The 27605-nt window shown below is 60.1% G+C and overlaps 2 protein-coding genes across 17 annotated transcripts in view; one reads left to right on the forward strand and one right to left on the reverse strand.

Moving 5' to 3' along the window:
- The window catches only part of CDC42BPA (CDC42 binding protein kinase alpha), a 336405-nt gene extending 327345 nt beyond the window's left edge, over nt 1-9060 (forward strand). For all 16 annotated transcript variants that reach the window (XM_059145519.1, XM_059145527.1, XM_059145524.1 and 13 more), the window contains 3 exons: nt 1274-1391; nt 4673-4830; nt 5253-9060. In XM_059145519.1, coding sequence (XP_059001502.1) covers nt 1274-1391; nt 4673-4830; nt 5253-5384 — 408 coding nt within the window. In that variant the 3' untranslated portion in view covers nt 5385-9060. The remainder of the gene's footprint in view (nt 1-1273; nt 1392-4672; nt 4831-5252) is intronic.
- Nucleotides 9061-10385: 1325 nt separating this feature from the next.
- Nucleotides 10386-27605, reverse strand: part of COQ8A (coenzyme Q8A) — a 35832-nt gene continuing 18612 nt past the window's right edge. Inside the window, exons 5-15 of the mRNA XM_059145537.1 lie at nt 18207-18281; nt 15356-15478; nt 14051-14136; nt 13743-13883; nt 13221-13302; nt 13015-13108; nt 12686-12827; nt 12356-12463; nt 12196-12261; nt 11874-11960; nt 10386-11239 (exon numbers count right to left, since the gene is read on the reverse strand). Of these exons, the coding sequence (XP_059001520.1) occupies nt 10949-11239; nt 11874-11960; nt 12196-12261; nt 12356-12463; nt 12686-12827; nt 13015-13108; nt 13221-13302; nt 13743-13883; nt 14051-14136; nt 15356-15478; nt 18207-18281 (1295 nt within the window). The 3' untranslated portion in view covers nt 10386-10948. The remainder of the gene's footprint in view (nt 11240-11873; nt 11961-12195; nt 12262-12355; nt 12464-12685; nt 12828-13014; nt 13109-13220; nt 13303-13742; nt 13884-14050; nt 14137-15355; nt 15479-18206; nt 18282-27605) is intronic.

Below are 27605 nucleotides of genomic sequence, written 5' to 3' on the forward strand. Positions count from 1 at the left end.
TCTGTGAGTCGGTTTTTCATTGCTTCAGTATTCGGAGTTACTAAACCACTGGTATATTTTTACAGGCCCAATTTATGCTGTTTGTTCTAGGCTAAGACGCCACCAAGGTGTCGTAGGGGTTACGGCAGAAACAGTACAAGTTTAAAGGGTGAAACTGACCTTCCCATCTCTGTCGATGTCTGCTCTGCTGCACTGTGTGCGTGTCTCTGGGGTCTCAGAGGTTGCTTCTCTGTGTGTGAGTGAATGTTAGAATGAGGGCACCGTTTCAGTTTTGTTTTATTTTCTTGGAGGAAAAATAACACACCAAGAATTAAATGGACTTTGCAGACATGATACATGAACCGAAATGGCGGCGGTTGTGTCTGCGACCGGCCGGCTGCCTCTCAGCTGGCACAGCTCTTTGGGATGTAGGACTGGGAGTTCTTCACGTGATACTAACGTGTGTTCTCCTGACTGCTGACCTTGGCCGGTTGTTAGTTGTCTTGACACAACCTTCTCTCAGGCGTCAGCCGCCCCTCCTTCTGGTCTCAAACGTTTGGATCCATCGAGGCAGCCAAGTGCTTTCCGTTCTCAGCCAAGTCCAGACAGGTCGTCCCCACGCCTCTTCTCTAGCCGAGTGTGACTTTGAAAGTACTCGGGCTCACTTTTCTACCTGGAACCCCAAACCCGTTCCATGACGTGATGGAAAACTTCTCAAACCAGGATTGCCGAGTGAGAGCATCCCGCCGGCCTATGGTGGCTTCGGACGGGCTGTCTGGGACCCAGAGCGTGGCTCTGCCAGCGCGGGGGGCTGGGGGGGGACGCCCCCCCCCCGCCCCCGGTGTCACCCCTACAGCATTTACTGGAGGAAAATACACTCCTCCCTGCCTTGCCTCCGTGTGGCCTTATTCTGTGGAGCTAGTGGAGCCGTCCTGGTAGAAATCTTGTAGGAAGTGGAAGCTTTGCTTCCAATCTCTGCAAATGTCCATGTAATTCTGTGGTCCGCTGTCGCTCCAGCCGCTAACTTTTACTTAGCTGCTCTCACAACGAAGAGAATTTTTATGTGTTGATAACATTTCAGTATGCGTAAGGATGAGCACTTACGCTGGGTGGGGGTGAGCTTCCTTCTGTCGGGGTGCTGAAGTGCAGGGGCTGGAGGGATCATGCCCTCCCTTGCTCTGTATCACTCTGGTCAAGGTCATTTTTTTATTGAAACCAAAGTGAGCGGTAGATGTCACGGCAGAGAATCACTTTCTGGCTGGCTGAAGAGTTTCTCTTTATGCTTTGTTTTCAGAACCCCCGGCCCCAGGAGAGTCGCGCGGTGTTCAGCGGCTCTGTCAGTATTCCCTCCATCACCAAATCCCGCCCTGAGCCCGGCCGCTCCATGAGCGCCAGCAGCGGCCTGTCAGCAAGTAAGTGCCGCCCGGGGGTCCCCCATGACCCCTGCCCACCATCGCCTCCCCCACGCGTGCGCACTCCCGGGGGGGCCTAGTGAGCACACAAGCGCCTGTGGAGAAAACCATCACGGGCCCCGTTCGAGCTCACGGTGCCCCCGTGAGACGGACACTTCATACCACAAGCTGTGGTGATCGAGGCTTTGAAGGAAATAAACGGGCCACCACTCGGAGTAAGGAGGTGTAGCCATTGGGGACGAAGTCACACTGAGGGGAATTAGGAGGGTCACGGGCCCTCCCTAGGGGTGAAGGCCTGTTGGAGTCGTGTTTGACGACTTGAGAGAAGGCCCGTGTGGCTACCTGGTGGCGGTCAGACAGGGACCCGCAGATAACGCACGAGCGGTGGCAAGGGGCCGATCAAGCAGGGTCGTGCAGAGCAAGCTGAGACATTTTTATTTTATTAGAAACGCAACTGGCAGCCTCTAAAGAATTTGAAGGAGGGAAGGACCTTTATCCGGTTTACATTTTTAAAAACATCCCTCTGACTGCCGGATGGAGACTGGACACAGGGCAAGAGTGGGGCGCACATCCCGCTGGGGCTGTCCGAGTGACCGGTGCAGGGGACAGGCCCGGGGACTGCAGTGGAGGAGGGGAGAAGGGAGACACTCTGGGGTTAAAACAGTAAGGCCTGGCGGGGAGTTAGCTGTGGGAGGTGAGGGACAGGGAAGAGGTTCAGGTGACCCTTGGTTTCCTGCGGGTTCTGGAAGGTTCAAGATCATAGCCGGTGCAGAAGGGGAGGATGTTTGTCCGGTGAACATCCAGTAGACGGCAAGTCTTCCGCTGGGGCGCAAGGGGGACAGTCTCTGGGACCGAGCACCTGCGCTCACGGGGCTCGCCGTCATTATTGTCGGCCTCTCTCCTTCCACCTGAGCCGCGGCACCTCCTGCGCTCTGCACGGAACCCTGCGCCCGGGGCCGAGAGAGGCAACTCTGCCCCGTGCTGGGCTTCCGCTCTGCTGTAGCAGGGAGCGACTTCGGGGCAGCAGGGGCGTCACGGCGGGTTCACTGTCTGCCTGAGAGAAAGTGCCTGGCCACTAACAGCCGCCTGCCTCGGAGTGAGAGGGGTGGACAGAGGCAGCGTTTGACTGATTGCAGCAATTAGAAGTTAGCCTTGTTGCATTCGGAGATCGTTGGTAGTTCCTGGATCATAAGCAGGGAGCGACGTCACCCACTCATCATGGCTTCCCCAGTCAGGGGAAGATGGCTTATAGCCAAGGGCTGCTTTTCTGACACTTTCTCAAAAGCAGCATGGTGTTGGCCAAGAGCTCGGAGGTTGTGAGTGGGGGGCACCCCCAGAAGTGCAGATGTGTCCATCATAACCATGTGCGGGGCTGAGGCAGCCACCTCTCCAGGAGGGCCACAGTGAGGGGCCTCTGTCCCTGGTCACTGTGTCCATCCACCAGATCTGCACGAACCCCGCAGGCCTGGCCTCCTTGAGGAAGAGGAAGAGGAAGGCCCTCCCAGGAATCCCAAGGGGCATCTGCTGCGTCAGGTGCCTCCTGCTGGCTTTGAGAACAATCCAGCTTATCAGAAGGTTCCAGAAGGTTCCAGAGGACAGCTAGCTGAGAGAGACACAAGAAGTAATAGGGAACCCTGTTGTCTGTCTCCAGAACCAGAAGCACAGATCTTCCAGAGCCAGACTTGGGATGGCTTCACAATGTGAAGTAAAAGCCACACGGGGATTCCCACTATGGCTCTGCTCTGCCCCCCACCCCCCCCCCCAAGGAGGAGGACCCAGTCCTCCCATCAGCAGCAGGCTTGCTAGGGAGCCTGGCCTCTCCTGAGGTCACGCAGACTCAGACACCTCGCCACCTAAGCCAGCGCTCTGTAGAAGAGGCCGTGCCGGAGTGTATGGCCTCAGTTAGCCAGGACCATGGTCCTCAGACCGTCCCCACGCCCCTTTTGCTGGTCAGTCAAAGTAGCCCTGCTGTCACGTGTTAACACCAGAGTGGAGGCAAGGAGACGGCAAACGGGGGGCAGCCGGGCACAGGCCCCCGTGTGCACCTGTGGGTCACACCGTGTTCTCCGTGTACCCAGGGCTGTTGTTCCCCCAGATTCCCATACGGGAGAAGTTGTTCTTGTGTCCCCAGATGGAACCGAGACTCAGAAAGGTAACAGAGCCTGCTCAAGGCCACGCAGTCAGTAAGCAGAGCAACGGAAGCCTCTGGTGGTATGGATTTCTATTCAGAATGACAAAACTTACACAAAAATAAAACACCATTTCCATGACACTGAAGCGGGCGCTGGATGAGGTGCGCCTTCAGGAAGGCCGTGACCCAAGGACCCAGAAGAGTCCCCTCAGCAAAGTAAGGCGCGCCTCCGCGGCGGCCGTGAAGAGCAGCATGTGTCTAGTGAGAGACCCTGTGCAGCAGGCGCTGGCGGCAGCTTCCCGGGGAGCAGGAGGGTGAGCCCTTGGCTCCCAGCCTGAGGTGCATTCCAGAATCCCCACAAGAGGCTTGAACAGGCACCTCTGAAGTTCTGCCACAATAGGGCCCAGGCATGGGCATTCCCAAGCTCCACGACACATGCTTGGTGTCCACGCGGCATTGGGAGCTGGGGTAGGAGTCATTACGGTGACACACAGGCTGCCTGCAGCCGAGGGGGCCCTGAGCACAGGCATGTCAGGCAGGTTCCTGTCCGCATAGATGAGCACCCCATGTGTCCGTGGTCGTGAGGTACTCGAGGTGCTCGACACGGTCCTCTTGACACAATTACTGAATTCTTAGTGTGAAAACACAGTCTGGATCCTGTATGAAAACCTCAGCAGCCCCTTTAGACCCATGGTCTTAATATGGAAGCTCAAGAGGATTAAAATGTTTTTTAAGCAAAAGCTTAAGGAGGAATGCTGCGAGCTTTATAGAGGTACGAACAGTTCCCCAGTATTTCCAAGGGGTTTTTGTCACCCTTTTCCCTCCTCCGAGTGGTGCCGGCCCCTCCTTTGGGTGCCTCAGCTCTGAGACCAAACTAGAGTATGAACTTGAAGAAACTCACCTCACTTCTGTATTCAAGTACCAGGCTTTTTTCCCCGTGGGATGAAAATGCTTCTCTCGTGTCCCTTTACTTTTCATGCAAATTTCCCAGCAGTGAAGTGATGGCTGCAGAGGCCAATGGCCTTGAGAAACGGTGTCCCTCAGCGGCTGGCCCCAGGGTCTGCCCAGGTCTCCCCAGTCCGCGCGCTTTCTACAGGGCTGTCCCCTTGTCCGTCTGTGTGCGAAGCCTCACCTGAGTGCCGTCCCGCAGGGTCCTCTGCACAGAACGGCAGCGCGTTAAAGAGAGAATTCTCCGGAGGAAGCTACAATGCCAAGTGGCAGCCCATGCCCTCCCCGTCAGAGGGCTCCTTGTCTTCCGGAGGCATGGACCAGGGAAGTGACGCCCCGGCCAGGGACTTTGACGGAGAGGTGAGTGGGGTGTGTAGAGGACTTGTGCCCTTACCGAAGTGATGCCACCACCTCAAGAGTGGCCTCCGCTGCAGCCAGGGGTCAGGATACAGGGACACGCTTGGCAGGAGGCGGGTTGTGGCGGTGGGGGAGGTCCGGCACGGCCGGTTGCCTGGGCTGCGCACTACACTAAGGCACAGATGTTCTAACAGCTTCTGTGACAGGGACCCACATTTCTAAAGTCCTACAGAAAGGGCTGAACGTTGGCTATCTTGTCTGCCCTTTTTTGGCCTCAGGAAAGGGGCTTCGTTAGGGACAGTAGACCGTTCACACCAGCTTACTTGCTCGGGGTGGCCGCAGGTCACCTGTGCGGGGCTGAGCCCCTCCCATGCCTCTCGGTCTCACGAACGTCCTCTCACGAACGTCCTCTCGGGGCCCCACAGGACTCGGATTCCCCGAGGCACTCCACAGCTTCCAACAGCTCCAACCTGAGCAGCCCGCCCAGCCCAGTGTCGCCCCGGAAGACCAAGAGCCTCTCCTTGGAGAGCACCGACCGCGGGAGCTGGGACCCGTGAGTGGCTTCGGCGCTCAGAGCGGACGCCAGAGCGGCTTCTCCCTCTTGGCCCCTCCACTGCCCTGTCTCCACGTCCGTCCCCCGCCCCTGCCTGGAAGGCCCAGGGCCGGTGGCAAGAGCAGGGTGGGGGCTCGGGGACGCGGACGATCGCACCTGCAGCCCAGCTCCCTGCACCCCCCACCCCGACTTAACAGCAACAACCATCAAGGCAGACTTCCACTGAACAGCTTCGATGAGTATCGATTCCATTTCATACACTCAGAGTCGCTTCCCATCATCGTGTCCCCCTCCCGAAGGTAGCTCGAGTAGACAGACCTCGCAGACGTGCGCGGGAAGAGCGTCAGGCAGACTGGTTTCCACGGCAGAGTCACGGCGCCCCGGGCAGCGTGTGGGTCCCCCCGCCGGCCCGCACCCTCCTCCAGCGCCCACAGCCAATGTCGACCTGATCGTTGCCAGTAAATCCTTAGTCACTAAAACAGTGCATATTTTACTACAATACAGAGTTTAAATAAGTACACAAATGTAGAGGTTAAATACTGAATGTATATAGTAAAAAGAAGCATCTTGTATTCAGCAAAAGATGGATTCCTATATAAGAGAGAGATCATTTAATTTAAAGAAATGTGTTGTTTCTCGTCTGTTTTCCAGCTAAGTAATTTAAAGGGTAGGAAGGCCTCAAGCTGACATTCTAGACCTCGGTAGATGGAGAGCGCGAAGAGTCAGAGTTCCCTCTCTGGGCTCAGCCACGGTCCCCGGGGGCTTTAGGAAAACATTCCGAAACCCGGTTCAGCCGCTCTGGGCTGCGGCCCGAGCCCAGGCTCAAACCTTAGAAGCCTCTTCAGCAGCAGCGTCAACAGGCGAATTTACTTCCAGGTCTTTCGGTAGCGGTAGAATTTGAACCACACTCCTCAGTTTTCACTGTATTTTGGTATCTCCTGCAGATGAATGTAGAAATGCGATCACCTCCCGGCCCCTCCGCGGAAAGCGTGCAAGGGAAGCTGTGGCTTCTGAAGGTCCCTGAAATGCTTCCTCCAGGTCCTTTCCCCAGGGGCTAACCCTGTTTCTCCCTGCGTTGCCTCAAGGTGTCCTTGGCTCCAGCCCCCCTCAGAGAAGCCTGAGAGTTTAATTACCAAATAATAGAAAACCTCAAATGCAAGGACTTGAACAGCCTTAACCAAATACTCTTTCCCGCCCCGGTGGCAAACAGAAGCCCGAGCCGCCAGGCAGGGTCCCCCACGGCACCCCTGCTGTTCCCGCCGAAGCGAGCGCACACCCCGGAGGGCCGCAGTCCTTCACAGTTAGTTCCCAGTTAAGCACATGAGCAGAGAAAGAGAAATAAAAATATCTCATGGGAGTAAAGAGAATCTGGCTCGCTTCCTTTTTATCTAAATTTCTCTGAAGACTAGCAGTGAGCGCACTCTCGGCTTCGGTGAGCGTGAACCGTGTACCCCTGTGGCGCCTCCTTCTCAGCCCCTGAGGCCCGGCGCGGGGAGAGAGGACCCGCGGGGCCGCCTGTGCACGCGGACGACTGCCCATCCTCTCTGCAGCTTTCCGCTTTAGGGAAAGGCGTGTCGTGTGAGATGGGGTTGGGTCGCCAAGGATCAGACCTTGAGCTTGGTACCCCCCGAGGACCCCGTAGCCCCGAGAACTTGGCACTTTCCTGAGGCGAGGGAAGCCCGCCACCAAGGGCCTGTGGCCAGCTGCCTCCTGTCCTCCTGACCCTCCCTGGCCCCTCGCCTCTCCCCTCCCTGGCTTCCCGGCCCTGAGTCCCAGGACTCCGCACTAAGCCATTCGTTGAAGCTTTGACAACTATGTGTGGGTTTGTGTTGCCTGTAGGTGCTTATTTTCCAGAGGATGCTTTTAGGATCCAAGCATCCCCCTGCCTGAGGTGCAGAGAACACTGCAGTGAGTCACAGCAGAAAGGAGAGAACCCCCAAAGATGGTGATGACCCAGGGACCCTGGCACTTTCCGGTAGGTCCCTAGTAGTCGTGAGTCGTCATAGAGCAGCCTCGGATTGGACCCATCCTGACAGCAGGAGTTTGGAGGAGAAACAGTGCCACGGGGAGCCGCTCGGGGCGGGGCGGGGGGCGGCTCTTCCTGCGATAATGACCCTTCTGGGCTTATCCCCTCTCAGGTACGAAGCAGTTACCAGCAGAAGCTTCTGAGAAGAATGGTCTAGAAAAGGCAGGGAATGGGTGCCAGGGAAACAGGAAACCTGCTGATGGTTCAGAGGGGTCAGGAGCCAAGATCAGGGAGGAAGTACTGCTGCCCCGAGTCCTGCTCTCTTCTCTTGCGGGACCTTTTAAAATCACACCCGGCAGCAGGCGCACGTTTCATCGTAGGAAGGACAGACCAGTGAGACGTTTCTCGGCTAGTCCGTGTGTGTTGGTACTTGGTGCTATCTATGTGCAGCCGATTTGTTGTCTACCCTTGAATTCTAACTAAGTCGTGTGTGCTCTGGGTATATAAAAATTATATATATACACATACATTTCTTTTTGCCAAAAACAAAAGCCTTCCTCCTCGTCAAGTGCTCGCTAAAGTAAATTTCACTCTCGGGGTTCTCGGCCCATGCACACACCCCTGCGTCAGCGACGCTCGCCCGCTCCCGGGAGCACGGCGGGAAGGGTCGGGGCCGGCGCTCAAGGGCCCGCCTGGTCGGTTTCCCACGCGGTCCTCATACCCAGGCTTCTGGGAAGAATCTGAAATCCCTGTTATGTTTACAGCAACAATCTGTCGTTCCTGGCCGGCTCTCAGCCTCCCTCTGCCTGTTGTATGGTTAGGGTCCTGTCATTCTGCTACTCAGTGGCCACGTCGACTTCTGTGAAAGCCCGGCTGCACTTCTGTGCACTCTCGGGGCTCCTCCAGAAGAGCCCAGGAGGGCGCGGCGGGCATCGCCAACGCCCGGCACGGCAGGGCCATCTGTCCGTCCGTGGCGGCACTCACTCAGGCTGCGGCCTCCCAGCTGGGCAGACAGGGAAGCAGGCGGGCCCCCGCGCGCCCCAGCCCGGCCCCCGAGTGAGTAGGTAAGCTGCATGACCGATCGCTGCGCCCGGTAGACCTCTTCCCTTGTTCTGACTGGATCACAAGTCCAGATTCTCCGCAGAGTTCTTTCTGGATCAGAGGGCTGGCATCCGCTGGAGCCTTCGGCCTCTTAGCGCTGGCCAGCGGGCCGGCCCTTCCCCCTTTCCCAGGGACGAGTGCCACACGCAAGGAGCCGCGTCACTTATGGGGGCCACTGACGAGAACAAACCTGGAAACTTCATGAAACAAATTTTACCTGCTTTTTTATTTGATAGTTTAATAACATTTATTTTATAAATTTTTTAGGGTTTTTTCCTCATTGTAATATTATTGTACAGTTTTGCATGGCCTAGGTGTAATCATTTTTTTGTTTGTTTGTTTAGAATATAATGCTGACAAATCTGTGTATGGAAGGGAAACATACTGCTTTGGCCTATTTCCTTTTGTTCGGTTTTATGCCCTCGATGTCTTAGGGAGGTTTATAAGCGATTCTCTGCTACCAGACAATGGTGTGGATTCTTTTGCACAGAAATATTTAAGGTGGGATAGTCAAAAATGTAACAAGACTCCTCGCCAATATTTTATGTTGGTATCACTTAATATTAACCAGAATTTGATGTATTGCAATAAAACAGGGAGCTGTTAGACCTGACGGTCTTGTCTTTCTTTCCCTGACGGAAAGGTCTGAGCCGCGGAGGAAAGGTGACTGACTCTCCTCGTCTTCCTAGATCCTGCTCCTGCCAGGCCCCCTCCTCATCCAGTGCCCGCCTTAGCCTGCAGAAGGACGCGGGAGTAGTTTAACCGGGGACTTGACCTAGTTTCCACCCTGTAGCTCAGGTAAGGGCAGCATTCCGTTCTCGTCCGGCCAGCATTTCCAGAACACGCATCAGGCCGTGGGTGAGGCCTGGCCTGCTCCGTGTGCACCTGCCCCGTGGGGGACCCTCTGCACAGCCAGACCCCCCCGCCGCATCTGCTTGCTCAGACCAGACGGCAGGCTGGTTTGCTTCTGCTGTCCACGGGCGTCTCTGCTCTCGTCCCCGACTTGGTCAGAACCGCCCGTCTGGGGAAGCGCGGCCAGCCCGCACCAGAGGCCATCTGAAGCCGGCTGCACCTGGTTACTTTGAGGCCCCCTCCCTGGTTCTGAGTCACACGCGATGACCTTCCTGACCTTTCTTGGCAGGTCACTGCTCTGTCAGAGCGCCTTGCTGGAGAGACAGAGCGTGAGCTTAGCTCTCCGTTAAAGGCCAGTGAAAGCTTCTGCTTTGCGGGCTTTGTGGCCACTCTTGTGGCCTCACATGGCCTTAGTGTGGCAACAAATGAACACAGCTGTGTCCCCAGATGGCTTGTACACATAGGCAGAGGGCCCGACCGTGGACCAGTTTGCCGACTCTTGGGGAGCAGAGAGGGCGCTCGGGCCGTGAGGCTGCCCGCCCTGTTCCAGGTCCGGAGTCCGGGGTCCCGGCCTTCACCAGCCACATTGCTCCTGAACCCTGCCAGCCCCCGAATGTCCCAGAAGGCAGAATATATGTAAAAGATGCACAAAAACGGCCTTCCAAAGGGCTGTGACTGCTCTGACAAGGGTTCAGAACAGGTGGCATCAGGCGCCAGGCCCCCAGCTGCTGTCACGGAGACCAGTCAGACCTCCCATCCCGTCCTGGAGCGGTGTCCTTCACCCCCTGGTGCACCGGTCAGGGGGTCCCGCGGCAGGGCTCCCCGACGCCCACGCTAGTCTGCTGCGGGGAGGCATCCCCCAGCAGCAGCCTCTCCCCCTGGGAAGCAGGCCAGGCAGTTGGCTCTTCCGTATGCGGGGTGGGGTACAGGAGGCATGCGCTGCCCACCCCCTCCTGGAAAGGAATTTGGGCTGAGTGTCCAGATGCATCTAGAGGTGGCCTGGAGTGTGACATGACCTCGGGCTGGTCACCCATCAGCTCGGCGTCCACTAAGTGTAGAGAAATTCACACCACAATGCTAAGAGGGTGCGTTTTTGTCTTCTTTAATATTGAAACAAATCAGACAATTACAAGAATTGTACAAAAATTAACAGCCTGTGGTGACCTCTCGGGTCTAACCAGGTGACACTGGCACAGTCATCTTTTTCCATGAAAGCCCCTGGGCCTGGAGGGGGCAAGAGGGGCCTCCACACACTGACATCTAGCACGGACTGCTCCTGACCCCCTCCACAGGTCCAGAAACTTCCACTTGTCCAGAGGGCACAGCCCAGCCCAAGAGCAGGCGGGGCTCATGCAGGGAAGCAGTGCTTGTGGGCACCGCTCAGAGACAGGCTGGAACAGAGGGCACAAAACACAATCTCCTAGAATCACACAAGCCTCATCCTCTACGTGCGTCCAGTAACATCCAACAACACTTCTCCGTATTTCTGGGGGCAGGGATCCCCTGGCAGGCCCGCCCCCACCCCCGCTAGCATTCACAGGACGGAAACCGCCCGCCGACAATGGAGGAACCTGCCGTCGGGTCTCTGCTCCATACAGAGGCTGCACACACACTGGGCAGCGTGCCTGGGGCGCCGGCGGGCGCCGGGCTCAAGCAGAGGGCCGCGCCGCCTGCCGCTGGTAGTTGCTGTAGGCCTCCTCGAACATGGCCTTGCAGGGGAAGCGGGCCTTCAGCTTGGAGCAGATGAGGAAGGAGCCCCCCATCTTCCTGTGCAGGGAGTAGGTCTCCTCGGGGGGCGGGATGAGCCGGTGCTTCAGCATGATGGGGATCAGGTTGTGGATCTTCTCGGTGGTGCTCTGCGTGCCGAAGTCGAAGGGCTCCTCCGAGGCGAAGGCCTCTCCCAGGATGAGGATGGCGTCCAGGTGGGCATCCTCCATGGCCTGGAGGGGGGCGCAGGGGGTGGGTGGGAGCTCTCCCAGCAGGCGGCGTTGAAGGGGAGAGGCTCAGGGGGGCATCTGAGCATTAAACTGACGTGACGGGCCCCGCAGCTGGCCAGGGGAGCCCGCTGTGCGCCTGGGGCTGGGGGAGGCCGGATGGGCGGGGCCCGGGCCCAACATGGGGGCTGAAGCCGCACGCCTGGAGGCTTGGCTGTGGCCTGTGCACCCTTCTTGGGGGAGAAAGGGAAAGGGCTGCTCTCGGGGAATTCCAGGGCCAGTTCAGGGCACAGGAACACAGACTGGCACCACCCATTTAAAGCGCTTAAGACCCAGCTCCAGCCCCTGCCAGGCCACCCAGACGTTGGAAGGGGGGCCGGGCTGTGCCATCCGCCCACACTCACCGGGCCCCAGCTCCAGAGGTACTGGTCTGCAAGAGGGGTGCCCGCCTCCCGACCCTCCCCGAGGCTCCACTCATGCCCTCACCCCCCCACGCCCAGGACCTCGGTGGAGGAGGGGTCAACGGAGGCCTGAGGAGAGGCCTCGAGGGTACCAGTCAAGGTCTGGGGAAAAGCGGCCCACTGCCCACCCTCCCCACACACGGGGGTCTGCGGAGCCCAAGAGGCCGTGGGGAGCTGACCTTGACCTCATAGCCAGTGAGGAACTTCATCTCGATGGACTTCTTCAGCACCGTCTCCCTGTCCCTGTCGGCGGCTGCCCTGATGATCTGGACGGACACCCGGGAGGACCGTGAGCGGCAGAGGAGGAGGTGCTCCCAGGCAGCCGGGGAGCCCAGTGGCCTACCCCCCACCCTTGTCCCCTTTGCTCCTTCCAAGCCCCCTGGCCTGTGAGCCCAACAGTCCTCCTCTTCACCCACAGTCACTGGGGGTGGGGGACAGCAGCCCCGTCATTCCCCACTCCTAGTGTCCCCAAGCCGACCCCAGGCCCCAGCGCCGGCCAACCTGAATGTAGAGGTCGGTGAAGGATCGGTCGTATTCCCGAGTCGCCCCGAAGTCCAGAAGAGCCACCTGGGAAGGGGCAACACCTCAGAGGTTTAGCCTGGTGGAGAAGGGGACCCCCGATCGCAGAGACCCCTCTCCCAGGCAGCTCCCATGGGCTCACCTTGTGCAACTGAGGGTCATAGAAGAAGTTGGACCAGTTGGGGTCCGTCTGCATGAAATGGAACTCGAACAGCTCCCTCAGGCACAGGACCAGGATGTTGTAGCAGATCTGGGGGAGAGGGCAGGGGCAGACCCGGTCACGGCGGTGGCGGGCCAAGTTGGGGCCTGGGGAACCCCCTCCCATCCTCACCGCTCCTCGGGTCGCCCCACCCACTGCCCACACGGGGACTCCTGACTCGAGGTCTTCCCCGGCAGGGGGAACACAACAGCCCTCTCTGTCCCCTTCATCCCCACAAGGGCACTTGGGGCCCAAGACCACGGTCTCACACACCTCGTTCCGGATCTCCTGGCTCAGCCCCTCTGCCTGGTCCAGGGGGAAGCCAGACACCAGCTCTGTGGTCAGCACATGGGGGCTGCACAGCTCATCCACGATCTCGGGCACGTAGAAGAAGGGGTGGTCCTTCAGTAGCTCCCTGGTGGGCAGTTGGGGGGTCACACCTGGCACCAGAGCCTCCCCCGCATCCCGGGGATGACACTGGGCCATGATCACTGCCACCCACCCTTCAGAGCCATGGGGGCCTTCACCACCCTCCCCAGGGGCCTACGACCTCGAGCAGCCCCCGTGTGTCCCCTGTGGGAGCCACTAGCCATGAGCCACACCTGAACTTGCGGGCGCAGGCGGCCTCCCGCTGGTAGTCACACTCCAGGGCCAGCTCCCGCCGCAGCACGTCAATCAGGTGCTCGGGGAACAGGCCTGCGCCGGGGAGGAGGATGTCAGCGGGGGCTGAGGGCTCCCCAGGGTCGCGCCCGTGGGTCCCCAGAGCCCGTCCCGCATGCCTGCCCTTGACCCGCAGCCGGTGTCGGACCTTCGGGAAGCACATTGCTCATGTTCAGCACGGCCATGAGGTTGTTGACGTCACTGTTGATGCTCTGGGCCACGCCGGGGTACTGTGGGCGGAGCAGAGGGGTCTCGGGCAGGTGGGGCCGGGCCATGCAGGGGAGCCCTGCTCTCCCAGCCTAGTCCCCCCCCCCCCCAGACCCCATACTCGGGCAAATGACAGATATGACGCTACGATGCTACCAGAACCCCCCCAGGTCCCCTCATGACTTCTTTCTCCCCTGTCCCCGCCCCCAGCAGCCAGAGTCCCCCCCGCCCCCCAGCAGATGCTTGCTAGTCCCCTGGCCCCGCCCACACTAAGCTCGCAGGGAGGCCATTCTACCCACGAGTGCTCAGCAGGTCCTGAGTGCTCAGGTGCTGAGCAGACCCAGGCATTGCCCTGGAGCCGGGGGGGGGGGGGGGTGCAGGGTGCAGAGGCCCCAACACTGTAGGGCCTCAGCCCGGCCCTCTGCAGCTCCCCCTGGCGTGGATGCACACACCAGCTGCCTACCTGGATCTTCATGGCCACCTCGCGGCCACCCTTCATGCGAGCCAGGTGCACCTGCCCGATGGAGGCAGCCGCGAAGGGCCTCTCCTCGAAGTACTCCAGCTTGTCCCGCCAGCCGGGGCCCAGGTCATTGTTAAGTGTTTTCTGGTGAGAGGGGTCAGGGAGGGGCCATGAGTACAGCCTGTGTGCAGGACACCCTGAAAAGCACCCCCAGGCTGCACCCTCCTACAGGCTGCCGCAGCGGCTCCCCAGAGCAGGGGGGAGGGGCAGAGGACCCAGATACCCACCCCCCGCGGGCCCCGTCCGCTCACCGTCATCTGCTTCAGTGGCATGAAGTCCGCGCTCTGCCTCACCCGCTCGAAGATCTTGGCCAGGTGGGGGTTGATGAAAGCATCATCTAGAAGGTACCAGAAATTAGCAGAGGGCTAACCCCTCAAAGAGCAGGCACAGGGGTCAGGAGCAGACCAGCCCCCTCCATGGCCCCCAGGGCCATGGATAGAGGCTCCAGAGAGGGCACAGGGCCACGGGCCGGGCTGCGCACACTCCAGACGCACCACAGCCAACAACAGAGGCCAGAGCCAGCCTCTCCCCAGGGCGCGGAGGGCATCTGCGCACCCCAAGGGCCCCAGCGTGGGGCAGAAGGGGCTGCGGCTCACTAACGCACCCAGGGACCTGAGAAAGTGGATTTCTTAGAAATAACAGGCAAAGCTTTTTAGGGTTACAGAAGGAGCAAATTACAGAAATAAAGCAGAGTAAGATCCCAGACACACCCAGAACCTGGCCACCTACAGAGAACCGTTGTTTTTCCCTTCGGACCCTATGCCTAATGTGCTGCTTTGGAGCTGTAGTGGCTCTGCTCAAGGCCACTCCGGTCAGCTTTCCTCCCGCAGTGGTGGCCCACAGTGGGAGTGTGGCTGCATTGGCAGTGGCGGTGTTCCGAAATGGTTTGCCACAAACCATGGGCAGGAGCGCCACGGCCTGCACGTCAGCCCGTAAGCGGACGCCCTGGCTCCCTGCTGCCCGCTCTGGGCTGTTCCCGTGTGTCTGGGCCCCCGAGGAGGCTTCAGAGCAGCGGGGCGTGCAACTCTGACCCTGGCCGTGGGAGGAGTCACCACGTGGGGGTCGTGGACTCAGACACACCCCGCCTGCCCTGGGGATTAACTCTATCCCACACCCTCCCAGGAACCCCGCGGCACATCCGCAAGAGGACTTGTCTTCAAACCCCCTCCCCTGCAGGAGCCAGGCCTCTGGGGCATCCCCACCGCGGCCCCCTGCTCTTCTGCTCAGCCACTCATCCCGGCCTTCCCTGCTGAGGCCCACGCACCCCGTGTCCCCAGCATCCTGCCACGACAGGCCTGCGGCCGCCCCCCAGCACCCACACGAGGCAGCAGGGGGCGCGGACAGCAGCAGGCTCTCACCAGCCTGGGAGAGGCCGGGACCACCTCTAGGTGCTGAACACCCCCAGGGAAGCAAGAGCAATCACCACGGACGCCCACTTTAAGGTCTTTGAACATCCCGGCTGGTCAACAGCCAGGAGAGGAGCAAGAGGGGCCGGTGGTGAGGGGCGCACACCCATCCCTCCCGAGTGACCCCCCCCCCCCAGGCCGCGCACTCACCCTGGATGCTGAGCATCTGGCCCAGCTTGAGCGCCGCCCCGCGCACCTTGCACAGCGTGCGCACGATCCGCTCCGCGTTCGCCTCCGACAGGAAGGGGCTGGAGTCCAGCACGGCCTTCTTCCCTGCGGGCAGGAGCCGGGTCAGCGCCGCCCGCCGTCCCCTCCCGGGGCGTCCGCAGGCCTCACCCGGTCCACCCCAGGCCGTGCGGCGAGAGGAGGACGGGGCTGGGGCTGGGAAGCCAGGCGCGCCTGTGGGGCAACTGCAGCTTGTGTCCTCGCTCAGCCTGGGAAGCCAGGGAACTTGGGTGCACCCAGCGCCGTCCCCAGGCTTCAGCCTCGTAAAAACAGGGACGATACAGAACTTCGGGGGGTGGGGGGGGCTCTCAAGTGCAGCATGAAGGAACGGGAGCCCTGACGCAGGCTCCAGCCTCCTGAGCACCCCCGAAACCAGCAATGCAACTAACACTCCGGGGTGTCATGCAACCCACCCACCCGAGGCTGTGCAAGGGCTTCCAGGGCCACCCGGGTCTCCCAGGCCTGACCAGAAGCTGCCTGACGTACGCACACACACGCTTTTACACACGTGGAGCCCTTTCCTCGGGATCTGTCCCAGGGGCCTGATGGGAGCACCACCGAAGGCCATGGTCAGTGGCACTAGGGGAAGGGCACTAGGAAGGAGGAACCTGGAGGGACCCATGTGAGGTCTCCGTCACTGTCCCTCCCCCTCACGTACAGGACAAAGGTCATCTGTATCCCTGAGATCACAAGGCAAGCTAGCCGCAGGAGGGGGCCGTTGGCCGGGGACAGAGCACAGGGTCAAGGACAGCACTCGGCCAGCTGCTGTCTGCCTTCCCCCTCGGCCCGTGGAGGCACACGAGGTGCAGTAACCTCAGGGGTGCAGATGACCTTTGTCCACTACGACCAGGGGTGGTGGGCTGCGGGGTGAGGACACGGGGGGGGGGGGGGCTGCTACCGTGCAGCCACAGGATGTCAGGGCCCATTTTGGCGTCCATCCACTCCCCCCAACCCCAGCACGGCCCAGCTCCAAACCGAGTCGGCCCTGGTCAGAAGGCCTCCCCGCCAGCTCCTCCAGCCCTGGGACACCCGCTGCTTTCCCTGCACTCTGTCCTGTGAGCCTGGTTAGATCTGTGCCCATGGCTGTCCCCCACGGTGCCTCACACTGTCCTCTGCTCACATCATCACAGGCCTGGCCCGGTGCTCCGAGTGCGGGAGCCACGTCCTCCAGGAAGGAACAGGTCGGGTGGCCAGTGTGCTCCTGCCCCCTCCACCCCGGGCGCTGCATCCAGCCCGGCCTCTGACAGGTGGTGGTGGGGGGGGGGGGGCAACATGGGCACTAAATGGGAACTAAGCCCCAGGGACACTCAGTTTGCAAACAAGAAGGTCCCAAGAGCACCTGTGGATCTTCTGCCCTCTCCACCCCGAGGGCAGTTGCATGAGGCCGGATCCGCCCCAGAAGCTAGGCCAAGAAGGGGCCCCACACCACCCCCTTGCCCTGAGTCAGAGCTGAGGGCAGGGGGGGACCCTTCTGTGTGCACTGCCACCCCCCAGCCCCTGGGCCCCTGTGGAAAGGTGGGGAAGAGGAGGGGAGGAGGCAGAGCTGTGCTCCCGGCTCACAGCCTTGGGGCCGCCCGCAGCGCTCCTGAGACGTGGGGACGCAGCCCCCTCGGCCGTTCCAGGCAGCTCCTCCCCACAGGCCGGGAGGTGGCTGCTCCCGCCTGGGCATGGCCGGTTCTGAGAACCGCCTGGTAGAGCCCGACCACGGTGGGCGGCACCCACTCAGGAGAGGCTCTGCTGGCGCTGCCTGAGCCGGGCTGGTCAGTGTCCTCCAGGCCACGGGTTCGAGCCCACTCGGAGCGGGAACGCGCCTGGGGGGTGCCCAGGCCCCCTGACCCTGGCTCTCAGGCCATGGTCCCTAGGCCCCTTGACCCCCAGGCAGAGTCACCACTTCCCTGACGAAGGTCACCAGCTGTATGTAACCTTGGAGCCAGTGCTGCCTCTTTTCCACTTGGCTGAGGTGCCCAGAGAGCAGCCAGTTGCTGGGGGTGGGAGGCGCGGAGAACATGGGCTTTCGTTCCAGAGAAAGGCAGGCTTCGTTTCCCCAAGTGTCTCACAGCTGACACTAAAAATACCCTCACTAAACCCTCTCTGTCCTCCGGCCCCTCCGGTTCCAAGGACACTTGATGCGCCCTGGGCACCCCATTCTCTGGCCTGTGGGGACGGGCCAGTGCCTTCTCTCCACAAGGCCCCTTGTCCCCACCGGAGGGTCTTGTAGCTGAAGAGGGGCCGTCCAGGTGTGAGGCAGGCCCCCCTCAGGGTCCCTAGCCTGGGCTCCGGGGGTCACCGTGCCAGAGCACAGTGGGGCGTCCCCCACATGGCCTGAGAGCCAGTCTGCTGAACCTTCTCCACGGAGTCCTGCCCCAGCCTTGCTACCCAGACTGGGGGGACTGACGGTTGTGACTTCACAGGTTGGGAGGCAGGGGACAGAGCTGTGGTGCCCACCTCAGAGACAGAGGGCTTGGGGTGAGGGGGGCAGCTGCGGGTCTCGGAGGCAGGGGCACCGAGGGCCCTGAGGGGCTGGTCCAGCAGCACAGACAACCCCCCAGCCCCGCAGAGCAAGGCGGCCGCAGGGCCAAAGCCAGTCCGCAGCGGGCAGGTGTGCTGGCCGCCGGAGGAGCCCGGGGAGCTGGGCCAGCGAGGCAGAGCAGCCCTCGGGCCTCAGACGACTCCGGGGCGCCATTATGGGGAGCACAGGCCAGGAGGTGGCTCCTGGAGGCTCACATTCCAGGAACACGGGGGTCTGGGGGTCCTACGGGCCCAGGGCCCAGCTCACCTGAAGGGTCGTCTGGGCGGAGGCTCTTCTTGGCTACCTCGGCCAGCGCCCCAAAGCCTAGACCCACAGCCAGACCTGCAAGGAAGAGAAGGGGCGCTGGGTGCTGGCGCGGGGCCCGCCGCCGCCCTCCATCTGCGAGGCCCTGAGCTGCAGCCCCATACGGTCACCGGCTGCAGCTCCCCAGAGACCCTCGCTCTGAGAAGGGGGAGAGGAGGGACGTGCGCTGTTTCCCCGAGGCGTGGCGCCGTCTGGCCGAGCCTCCTCCAACCCCTGCTCGCTGGGCAAGGCCCTAAGAACGTGCGCCAGTGGGACGCGGTTTCCCAGCACAAACCCCACACAGAGCGGCAACGGTCTGCGCGCCGAGGACAGCCTGACCCACGGGCACCCCCCAGAAAGCAGCCAACCGCTTCAGCCTGGAGCGCTCCACCGCTAGAATCGCCCCGACCCCACTGCCGCTGGAAGGAAAGGCGTCTGTGCGGCGAGAAAGCAGTCGCTGGTGGGAGTCAGAACATTCTGCCAAGGCGAAGGCCAGCATCTCGGGTCCAAGCCGTGGAGACCCACCGACAGGGCCCGGCCAGTGTGGACAGTGGTCTGAGGACAATGGGCGCAGCAGGGAACGTCTCATCTAAAAAGTGTTCTGCAATCTTCAGAATCAAAGTCCATCCACACCCCTTTTGTCCAGAGGTGGGGAGTGCCGACCCCAGCTGGCGGGGAGAGCCACGGAAGCCAGCAGGTGCCACAGATGCCACACAGAAAGCCTAGGGCCTACAACTGCCTCTACTTGAGGCGCGGTTCTCACTGGCCGGGGGGCACTGTTAGCAAAGAGTGGAGGACATGTGCGTGCGCGCACCGGCCACAGCAGAAGGGACATCAGGGACCCATGGCAGATGCCGAAGACCAGAGGCCCTGAGCCCGTGGCAAGACGGGGCGCAGCAGCCCCCACGCCCAGAGGCGTGAGCTCCCCCAGGGCCCGCTGCTCAACAGGTGAGGAAACCAGCACGTGCTTCTCTGTCTTCCCAGTTCTGCACAATCATTACTTCTTACTGTTTTGAAAAATAGTACTGAATTTATTGAAAATTTTATTTAGCGAAAAATAAGAGCCAACAAATAACAGAACAGTAATTTTTAAAACCCAAAGATAACCCAACTTTACAACGTTTTTCTGCAAATCATCTTAGCAGCCCTCGGGCAAAGGTGCAGGAAGGGGCTCAGCCCCCTGGGTCATGGGGAGGACTCAGTCCAGCGAGAGCCAGAGCTCCCAGTGGGGCCAGGCCGCGCTCCCTCTGACTGTCACTGCTCCCGTTCAACATGGTGACAACAGTGCTGCCTAGAAAATGTACAAGGCCAGCCGCGTGCAGAAGGGTAAATGTTCTAGGAGCCACGGTAAAATGGAAAAAAAAAAAAAAAAAAAGCGTGCAAAGTCAATGAAGTCAATGTGCATCATGTATTTTATTTAACGTGATACAACTGAAATATTACCAAGTCCCCTCGTGTGTAAAAATTACGCAAGCTACATCACAGTTCTGTGTTGGTTTTGTACTGAGTCTTCCGAATCTAGCCTGTACTGCCTTGCTCCGAGCGCCGCCGAGTTGGGCCCCACATGCTCCAAGCACCCACATGCCGCCCAGCGCAGGGTGAGCCGAGCTCCAGCAGCCACAGGAAGAAGCCAGGCACCCAGAAAGCTCGGGACCCCAAGGAACATCTGGGTGCCAGGGCTATTTTCACTCCGACCAGCTCCAAGGGCCCCGGGCTGGGAGCAGCCCTGCCGTTAAACATTAACTCCACGGGTCCCACCTGCCCGCCCCACCCAAGCGAGGTCTCTGCCTTTGCAAAGTGAGTGGTAACAGGCAGGGTTAACCTTCGAACTAGTGACCTCCACCAAGGTCTCTGCATCTAGATTCTTCTCCACCTACACCAAGTCCAAAGACAAGCCTAGGGTTAACGGCCTGGCCAGTTAACGCCAGTTAAGAGGCGGCCCCCCCAGCTCCCCTGCCCATCGTCCCCCTTAGAAGCTCTGTCACACCCTTCCCCGGCCATTTCTAGGCCGCTGGGCAGGACCAGAGCTCTCCGAGGACAAGGACCTGTCATTAAATCACAAAAAGAACGTTCCACAAAGATGGCATTAGGCTCCTTCCTCGCCTGCGAGCTCCCAGGCAGCTGGAGGTGCTGCCTGCTGACAGGCCCCCCACTGCGGCCAGCCTAGCCACCCTGACCTTGGCCTCAGGAGCTCCTGCTCCAGCGAACCAAGAATAACCCGCCTTCCCCCAATGGCAAGCTTCCAGCCATTCTCAGAGCCTCACTGAGAAGGAAGCAAAAGCCCAGCCAGGCTCTTCCTTCTCCCAGAACCAGGCGGTGCCGGAGGCCTCCGCTGTACTCCGAGGCCTGGTGAGGACGCCCAGAGCCCCACTTGCTCACTCCATGTGCAGCCTGTGCCCTTGGGCCCCACCTCAGTCCCCCCAGCGCTCAGGGCGGCGACCCCCTCCACACTGGACTGGACCACCAGCCTGGCCCACACCGCCTGGCAGCAAGGCCGGCCAGATGACCGGCAGCCTGCGGAGCCAGCTCTGCAGCCCGGGGGCGGCCGTCAGCAGCCTGGCCTTCGTCCTGGTCGGCGGGGAGGTGCCACCCCTGCCAGGAAGGCTGCTGGCCTTTCTCTCACCAACAGAGCTTTTGTGGCCCAGAAACGCCGGAGAAGCAGCAGGCTTCTCCCCAGAGACAGGAGGGCCCTGGGCCAGCTTCCCAGGCCCCCAGCCCCAGCTCCCCCTCCCTGCAGTCCCCCAGAGGTCATCGGAGCTAAACGAGGCCACCCTGGAGCAGACTCTGGCTTCGGCCCAGACAGGCAGCAGAGACCGAGAAAAGGAGAAACCAAACACCCTCCGACAAACAGCACCGCTGGGAAAGAGGCTTGGCACAAGGTGCCCGAGCGGGAAGCAGCAGCTCTACCTGCCAGAAACCCCAGGCTGTTTACAGAGCAAGGATCACGGGGGTTTCTGTGGCACGGCCCCGGGCCAGGAGATTTCCACCGACAACAGACTGTGTGCCAGGCTCCCCTCTGGGCCTGTGCTGTCGTAACGCGCCTTCTAAGCCAGAGGGCACACAGAGGCGTGGGGACGTAAGGACGCTAGCTTTGCAGCAAGCTGTTCCTGAGTCCCGGCCCTGGGGGACAGCGCAGCCTAGGAGCAGGGACAGGAGGAAGAAGGGTTGTGGAGCCCCCTGGACGGCGTGCCCCCAGGCGGTCAGGAGTTGCCCCTCCTCATGCCCAGCAAGGGATGCCCACCGCAGGCTCGGACTCAGCTCAGGTCCCTGCGCGGTGACAAGCAAGCACATGGCCCTGGGGAAGCGGCCATCACCGTATCCGCCCTCACCTCCCTCAGAGGTCCTCGGGGGCGAAGCGGATTCCTGTGCCCCTTGTAGATCAGCTCTTGAAGAAGCAGAAACCGTGTGCCCACAACCCCGCCACCCCAGCTGAGCGGGTACAGGGTGGGCACCGGCTGCCAGAGGAAAGCAGAAGTGTGCCCCTAGGAATGCGGGCGACAAGTGGGTGTCCCCATGGGCCACCCCACGAGCAGTCAGCCCTGCATGCAGCCTGCCAGACCCGGGACCTCCGTTCTCCGCGGCCTCAATGATGGTCGAGCCCCAGTGATCAAGCTGCGTGAGCAGAGGCCTGACTTTAGACAAGCAACCCGGGCGCATGGAGCCCGAGGGCCGGGCACACGGCTCTGCCACACAAGACCCGAAGTCTCCCCTCCCCGTCAGCTCCCAGCCCCAGCCATAGGCCTCATGGCAGCACCCCCGAGGGACGGTTCCGATCGGCTCCTGGGCCTGCCTGCGCCCACGGAGATCGGTCACCAAACTCGCTCCTCAACTTCCCGTCCCTGGTCTTGGAAGCCCGTGCGCTGCATTTCTGCGTTACGAAAACATGAGAATAGCTGATGGGAATTTGATTTGTTTTAAATGTTCTCGGCAAAATTAAAACCAAAAAACCAAATACACCCAGTCACCCTGTGCTTGTTTGCTTACCGCCGGGACGGGGCCGCGAGAGCCCGGGGTGACAGCACAACGACGGGGTGACAGCACGACGATCCCAGGGCGCACGCTGCTGCTGAGCCACCCCACAGCCACCCCCGCACACCTCCACCCTCGCACCCGTTTTCCAACAGAGACGACACTCTTCTGTGGCCTCGTCTCTTTCTTGATATATTTGTTCCTTTTTTTACTAAGACGTTACTCAGTTTTCACATCGGGAGGCCCGTGACTAGCAGCAGAAACACAGGTGGACACCTGGCGGCACACTGTAACCGGACAGAGGGTGACATGCACCCCTCCCCCTTCCTCAAGTCAATGCTTTTTTTTTTTTTTTTTTTTTAAACGGGCTCCACACCCAACACGGGACTCAAACCCACAACCCTGAGATCACGTCAACGCTCCTCTGACTGAGCCAGCCAGACACCCCTCGTGAACTATTTCTTTTAAGCAAAGCATTTTTCTGGGAATAGGGATCACTTAACCTTTCACCTTCTAAAACTACAAGGGTTCCCAAGGGTCCCTTCACTCCACTTGTCACTCCTGGCCCAGTCTTACCGCGTCTGTTCCCTAGATCTGATTTCGCGAGCCCGGTCCACACATCGCCGCCCTCCCTCTTCCTGCTCCTGCGCCTCCGGTTTCCCCCCGGCTGGTGCCCTCAGCAGTCCCTCACTCCTGCCTCCCTGGCGGAGGCCTGGTCACCACAACCGCGGACGAACCGCCTGGCTCCTTTGGAGAGCAGCCCCTCTGCAGGGGGCCTGACCCCCTAAGGTCTCCTGTCGCCCTCCAGTCCTGCCTCAGGTTCCATACCCACAGGAGACAGGAAGACAACTGCTCTGCAGCACGAAGTGGAAAAGGGACGGAAGATACGAGAACATGGGAGACACGGACATGCAATGCAGATGCAGTCACGCAACACATCTAACAAATGTCGGGGAGAAAACATGGTAGAAGCCACACCGGAAGAAGAAACAACCAGAACTTCCCAACACCCATGAAAGACATTAAGCCACAGGTCAAAAGAGCCTCACCAAAGCCAATGTAAGACCCCTGACTTCCCCGGGCCCACAGGCTCAGCCGCCCACCCTGGGCTCTGTGTCAAGCCAGCTGTTGGCAGGTCGCAGTGTCAAGGCGCTGGAGGACCCCTGTAAGTGGTCTGACATGCACACGGGTTTGTCTTCCTGTCCACGGGCCCCCTGAGGAAGTCTCTGGCACCAGGCCGGCCACCCATGGCGGGCTTCCAGAGCCTGAAAGCAGGACTTCGAGAGGTCTGCTAAAGTCCTGGAACCAATCCGGGTCACCGGCCCTGGTGGGCTCTTCTGTCTTAGGAGAGCGCCGACCCAAGGGAGCCAGGTGCTATACCCACAGAGGGCGAGGCCACCAGGCCAAGCAGCATGAGCGGCCTCCCCAGCCCCAAAAGTGCCCCTCCCTCCAGAGCAGCGGTCACACGGAGGCCTCGTGTCCATGGAAGCAGGCCCCCAGCTTGCTGGGAAGGCAGCCTGCTCTCCTCCCTAGCCCTGCACGGCTCCCAGAGGCCCCCAACCAAGCTACGGTGGGTGAGGTCAGCCTCCTGAGATCGGGACACTGTGCAGGGCAGGCAGCGGTCGGTGGGCAGAGCAGAGAAGGCGGGAATAGGGTGGGTAGGGGGCGGCTGACTCAGCCACACAGCCAGGATCCACAGCATCACCCCCCTTCCCTCTTGGCAGGGGGCCGGGGGAGGCAGGAGGCAAATGAACTCCAGCCACACACTAGGGAGAAAATCCCTCCCTGCTGGGTGTCATCAGTGCCTCCAGGTCTTGAAAGTGACCTGGACAGGGAAGCTGTCTCCCATTCAGAGGAGGAGACAAGATTGTGATCTCCCCAATGGCCAGTGTACAGATGAAGCGAGAGATCAGATGGACAGGCCCGACCCACCAGCCACTACACCGTGTGGGAGGGAGTCTCCCAAGGGTGCAGCAGGGGTTTTCCTTCCCTCCTGCCCCACTGACCACTGTCCTGAGTCACAGGCAGCTGCAGCAGATCATCGGGGGGACAGCTGCAGGCCTCCCCTCACTGTTCTGCTCCCTTGGATAACCGCACCCTGGGCTCCACTCCCGCCAGGCCAACGGCTCCAGCTGGGTGCAAGCAACAGATCCCGTGCGTGTTAACCCTTTTCCCCATAATATAAATATTCTGGCTCTGCAGTGTCGTAAGGTGCTCCGTCCGGCAGTGTTCTCGGGGCCTGAGCGCGCTCAGTGGGCAGCAACTACCTGCTCCAGCACCAGGGAGCACGACTACTGGGAGGCAGAGCCCACGCAACCACCTTGTTCCGGACAGTAAGGACACGAGGGCCGAGAAGCCGGCCCTGAAAGTCCTGCTCTGTGGGAGATGAGGTATGATCTCCTCCTGCCCGAAGACAGGACTGGTCTGAACCAAAAGAGCCGGTGCAGGGAGGCGGGGTGAGGGTGCACTCGGAGAAGGGGCGGAGGGGAAACCAGGACTGGCTGAAGGTCATCTCTACATGTAAGAGAGGATTCCTGTTCCAGACGTCTGATCCCAGGACCCGGGCTCCCTTCCACCCGATCCATCCATCGGGGCATTGGGCTGGGCCAACAGCGCACAGCGCGTGCCTGTGCGGGTTTTGAGAACGAGTGCGAGGACAGGTCTCAGAACAATACCTCTGGGCCCAATGCGCGCTGCCCAGGGACGGGGGCCTGAGGCAGAGGCAACATGTCTTAATCTTTGTAAATTCTGGGCTTTTCTCGTTGGCGTCTAGAAAGACCATAAGCCACAGCTTCTCTGCCAGGGCCCTGCCCTGCTGTGGCAAGGAGTGTCGTGGGGCCTAAAGGAGAAAAGCAGGTTCCGTTCACGCGCCAGGAGAGCCCCACAGACCTACCTCACTGCGCCGGCAGGGGGCAAATCCAACAGAGCCCGCGGGTGACACGCGTCTGATCCTGGGTTGTCTCCCCCCCTTTGCTGCGCGCTCCAGTGACCGTACGTGCCGGGGCTTTGCAGGACTTCACAAATAGGTGTTGGTCGTCTCCATATTCTTTTGGGGTTTTATGGTTTATAAACTTTTTTGTATTGAGAAAAATAGCCAGAGCATCTTTGACAGAAAGTTCTACACCAGAAGACTCGGGACCACAGCTTGGTGACCCCTCTTACAGTGGTGGGGGTCCTGAACCCTCCTTTCTCTTGGGGTCCCCTCTTCTATTTTGGGCCAGATCTTCTGTCCCAAACACTTGACTCCCACCCCATCTCCTCTTCTCCCCGAAAAGCCCCCTCTCCCCCGCGACACACACACATTTAAGTCCTGAAGAAGCGAAGAACACTCCAGCCTCTGTTCCCAGTCTCCGGTGTCAGGACCATTCCCCGCTGGGATCCGTACTAACACACCCACACCCATTATGGGATGCATCAAACCTACTTAAATCTTTACTCTTAGGGGAGAAGCAGAAGCAACGGTGGGTGGGGAGGGGCCTTCCATGTAGAAGGTAGGGCTGGGGGACCAGACGGAAGATGAACGTACAACCACGTCACTCAGGAATTTCCATGCAGGTGCCAGAAACTTCTGTCAAAGTGGCCACAGGATTGTTTAGCGGGAGGACGAAGGCAGCTCCATGCTAACGAAGCACTAGAAACCACAGCTTTGTGTGCAATCCTGAATTTAGGGGGTGCGGGCCGGGGGGCAGCTCTCTGCTCTTTCCCGATGCCCTCCTTTCGGGAGCTGCAGGACACTGAGCCCCCGGGGGCTTGCGGGACTCCTCCTCCAGGCAGTGTTTCCTGGGGGGCTGACTCTGCTGGGCTGGGTACTTCCTTTCCCACTTGCTAGTGTTTCTAACACACACGCTGACCCTTCTCCCTTCTCTCTTTACCCTGGGAAAGTAAATGAACACATAAAAACTTACTGGTTCTCGGAATCCCTATTTTATAAAAGGAAAAACCTGGGCAGGGCCCAAGGTCGTAAGGAAGCAAGGCTGGAATTATAACCTGATCCTGTGACAACTAAAGCCCAGTTCTGACCCCATCTTTCATATCACTCCTTAACAAGACCTCATATCCACAGTCCGCCCTGCTCACATCTCAGCCATGACACCCCCGAACCGAGGTGCACCCAGGACTCCCACCCCATCCACGTCCACCAGCTGGATACCTGCCGCTGACCTTCTCAAGGTCAAGCCTGCCTCCCAGGGGGTCTACGTGATCCCTTTCCTTCATGCCCATCCTGCAAAAATCCCTACACCTGTTGGTCCACATCACACCCCACAAGGGGAAGAAAGGTCAGAAGTGTTTTCTAGAAAAACAAAGCAGGAGTGTTACCTCACTCTGTTTAGACAACAACCCACCAGTAGACCACAAACTTCGCAATACAGTGAACCACAGGTATAAAACGGGATGTTTGTAGCTCTGGAGAAATAGCGGTATTTTGCAACACAAACAGTTCTAAAATCTATGGTATTAATTCTGATCTTCTATTCAGTTTTACTCTGTTTTTTAAATGCCAGTCCCGACCCACTGAACTGATTTCACACTGGCTGAAGGGTCGTAACACACAGCGCGACCACCTCGGGGTATAGCTGAAAGCCCAGAACTCTCCCCAGAGCCAGAACGCCACGTGCTCCCCAGACCTGGATGCTCCGCCATCACCCTCCCGCCTCGAAGCCCGACTGGAGGGGCCAAGTGCTGGGCAAAACCCTAGGGTGGGCTTGCTGAGGACGGCTCCAGGCCCCAGGCAGCTGCGAGCATGGGCTCCAGAGGCTTCTGATCACACAGGACACCTGCTCACTCTGACCCCATCCCAGGTGGGGTCTGGCCCCAGGGAGCCTGCCCCGGGGCTTACTGAGGCTGCCTGTCTGCCGCACACACCTTCCCACAACCCCCACCCCTGCTGCGCTCATCTACCTTGACCCCCCCCCCCCCCCCAGCGCCTGGCTTGTGCCCCCTCACCGGGAACGCACTGCATTCTGTCAAATTCCATTTGCCACCACGACCTCCTTCTGACCACTTTTCCCAAAGAGACCCTCTACTAGCCTCACCCACCAAGAGCCCCCATGAGAGGATCCACCCCACTCCAAACCCATCAGTCGAGCGAAGCCTATGTGCTGAGCCCCGTCCGGAGCGGCGGGAAGAGCGCTGGAGAGAAAGACCACAGAGCGAGAAGGGACAGCTCCGGCCTCAGACTTGCTGGGGAGAAAAGCGGGCCTCCACGCAACACTCCGGTAACCAACGCCGCCCACCCAGAAGCCCCTGTGGGAAGCAAGGAAGTGCCCAGGCTCCTGTGCGGTAAGGATCCCTGGAGGCCACCAGGTTCTCAAACTTGTCCCAGGAGTGGCACCCTGGGCAGTCACAATGCTGCCTGAGGAACTGGTTGAATCCAAGTCCACGTGAGGAAATAAA

This window comes from Mustela lutreola, chromosome 14 (assembly GCF_030435805.1).
Source record: "Mustela lutreola isolate mMusLut2 chromosome 14, mMusLut2.pri, whole genome shotgun sequence".
Taxonomy (NCBI): domain Eukaryota; kingdom Metazoa; phylum Chordata; class Mammalia; order Carnivora; family Mustelidae; genus Mustela; species Mustela lutreola.